The sequence below is a fragment of the Pediculus humanus genome, genomic scaffold (genome assembly GCF_000006295.1).
Source record: "Pediculus humanus corporis 1103172107841 genomic scaffold, whole genome shotgun sequence".
NCBI classification, from domain to species: domain Eukaryota; kingdom Metazoa; phylum Arthropoda; class Insecta; order Psocodea; family Pediculidae; genus Pediculus; species Pediculus humanus.
Window position 1 is genome coordinate 27,819 of NW_002987423.1, and position 1,740 is coordinate 29,558.

The 1,740-nt window shown below is 32.0% G+C and overlaps 1 protein-coding gene across 1 annotated transcript; it reads left to right on the forward strand.

The window, feature by feature from the left end:
* Positions 1–789: 789 nt before the first annotated feature.
* On the forward strand, positions 790–1,740 carry Phum_PHUM375930 (Enhancer of split mgamma protein, putative; the record flags this gene model as incomplete). Its single annotated transcript, XM_002428269.1, has 2 exons — positions 790–867; positions 1,234–1,740. The coding sequence occupies 2 exons, from the start codon at positions 790–792 to the stop codon at positions 1,738–1,740; spliced, it is 585 nt and encodes a 194-aa protein (XP_002428314.1).

Genomic DNA, 1,740 nt, shown 5'->3' on the forward strand with positions numbered 1-1,740 from the left:
TCGTATGTCGTGATTTTTTTTTTTTTTCGGTGTCAAATAAATTCCACGTGAACAAAAACCGATGGTAATTAGAGTGCAAATACACTCGTGTTGCAAACACATGACCATCACAGGTGGCGGCTACGGTGTGCCGCTACAATGCATGGGAACGTCAGCCAAACTATCTTTCCCACGACTCGACACGGGTCTTCGCATAACCGCAAATATTTTTTTTTAAGAAAACTATAAAACCCACCTGTTACATATGCGTTAAAAGGGATTTTCTTAAAATAAATCAATTGTTACTTCCACCGGTGTTGATTGAAGGGGAATACAATACATTTTCAACGAGAGGTTAGTTCTTTTAAACTTTTTCAATCGTTTGCTACCGTTTACAAATTGCTCCTTTTTTTACCCGTGCTTAGCTTTTCATTAAATAAAAAAATTTTTTTTTTTTTAAATGATAATTTACGTCAATTATTCTTACGTTGTTTTTGGACACCATCGAGAGCTGGCTGACTCTGTACGTCGGGGCCGACGTTTGTTAACAATCTCGCACAAATCTACGCACTTGCATTTAGCTACGTAAATAGTTAATTTTATCAGAACGGTGTCAATTAATTCAAAGATTTTATTATATCATTGCTAATTTTTATTTTTTTAATTTTTTTTACGATTAATTATTGAAAGAGTTGAAACAAAATTATATGTCGATGTTGTTGTTGTTGTTGTTTTTAAAATAAAAAAATTAGTGACTGTGTCAAGTGATTTTTATACGCGAAATTCGTTTAATTAATTAAAAAAATTAAAATGAGGTCCGACGGTAGATATACGATGAATCCCGAATTAGAAGATCAACCGATATCAAGAACGTATCAATACAGAAAGGTATGATTACATTTTAATAAAAAAAAAAATTAATTTATTTTAAAATAAATCCTTATTGAATTCGAATTATTTTATTGTAAAATATTCATATTTATATCCCTGCATGGGTAAACAAATCTATGAAATCAGATAAATTTTTTTTTTTTTTTTCATTCATTGACCCCCCCCCCTGAAAGTTGCATATATATATATATATATATATATATATATATATATATATATTTAAATAATTCTTTCGTAAAGAGGAAAAAATAAGTAGCTACGACGAGTGATCATTTTAGAACAAAAAAAAAAGATAGTTTTTATTTAATCAATATCAAACATTTGAATTAATAATTTTTTTTTTTTATTTTTAAAAAAAAAAAGGTCATGAAACCAATGTTGGAACGAAAAAGACGAGCCAGAATAAATCGTTGTTTGGACGAATTAAAGGAATTAATGGTGGCAGCACTTCAAGCAGAGGGAGAAAACGTGAGCAAATTGGAAAAAGCAGATATATTAGAATTAACTGTGAACCATTTACAAAAGCTTAGAAAACAGCACACTATGAACGTTAGCAGGGATACGTCTTATGCAGAACGATTCAGAGCTGGTTTCACACAGTGTGCAGCCGAAGTGTCCACGTATTTGGCTACTTTACCTATAGCCGCCGCCGTGGATCCCACGTCAACCTCTAAACTCCTACAGCATTTAGGAACGTGCATTCGAAAATTAGAATCATCCAACGTACATTTTGAAAAAAACGCGAGTTTCTCATCGCAATCATCTTGTGGATCTCAACAAAATTCTTATAATATTATACAAAAGCTCCAACATTCGACGCTTATACAGAATCACGATGATGTTGAAAATTCAGTTTGGCGCCCCTGGTGA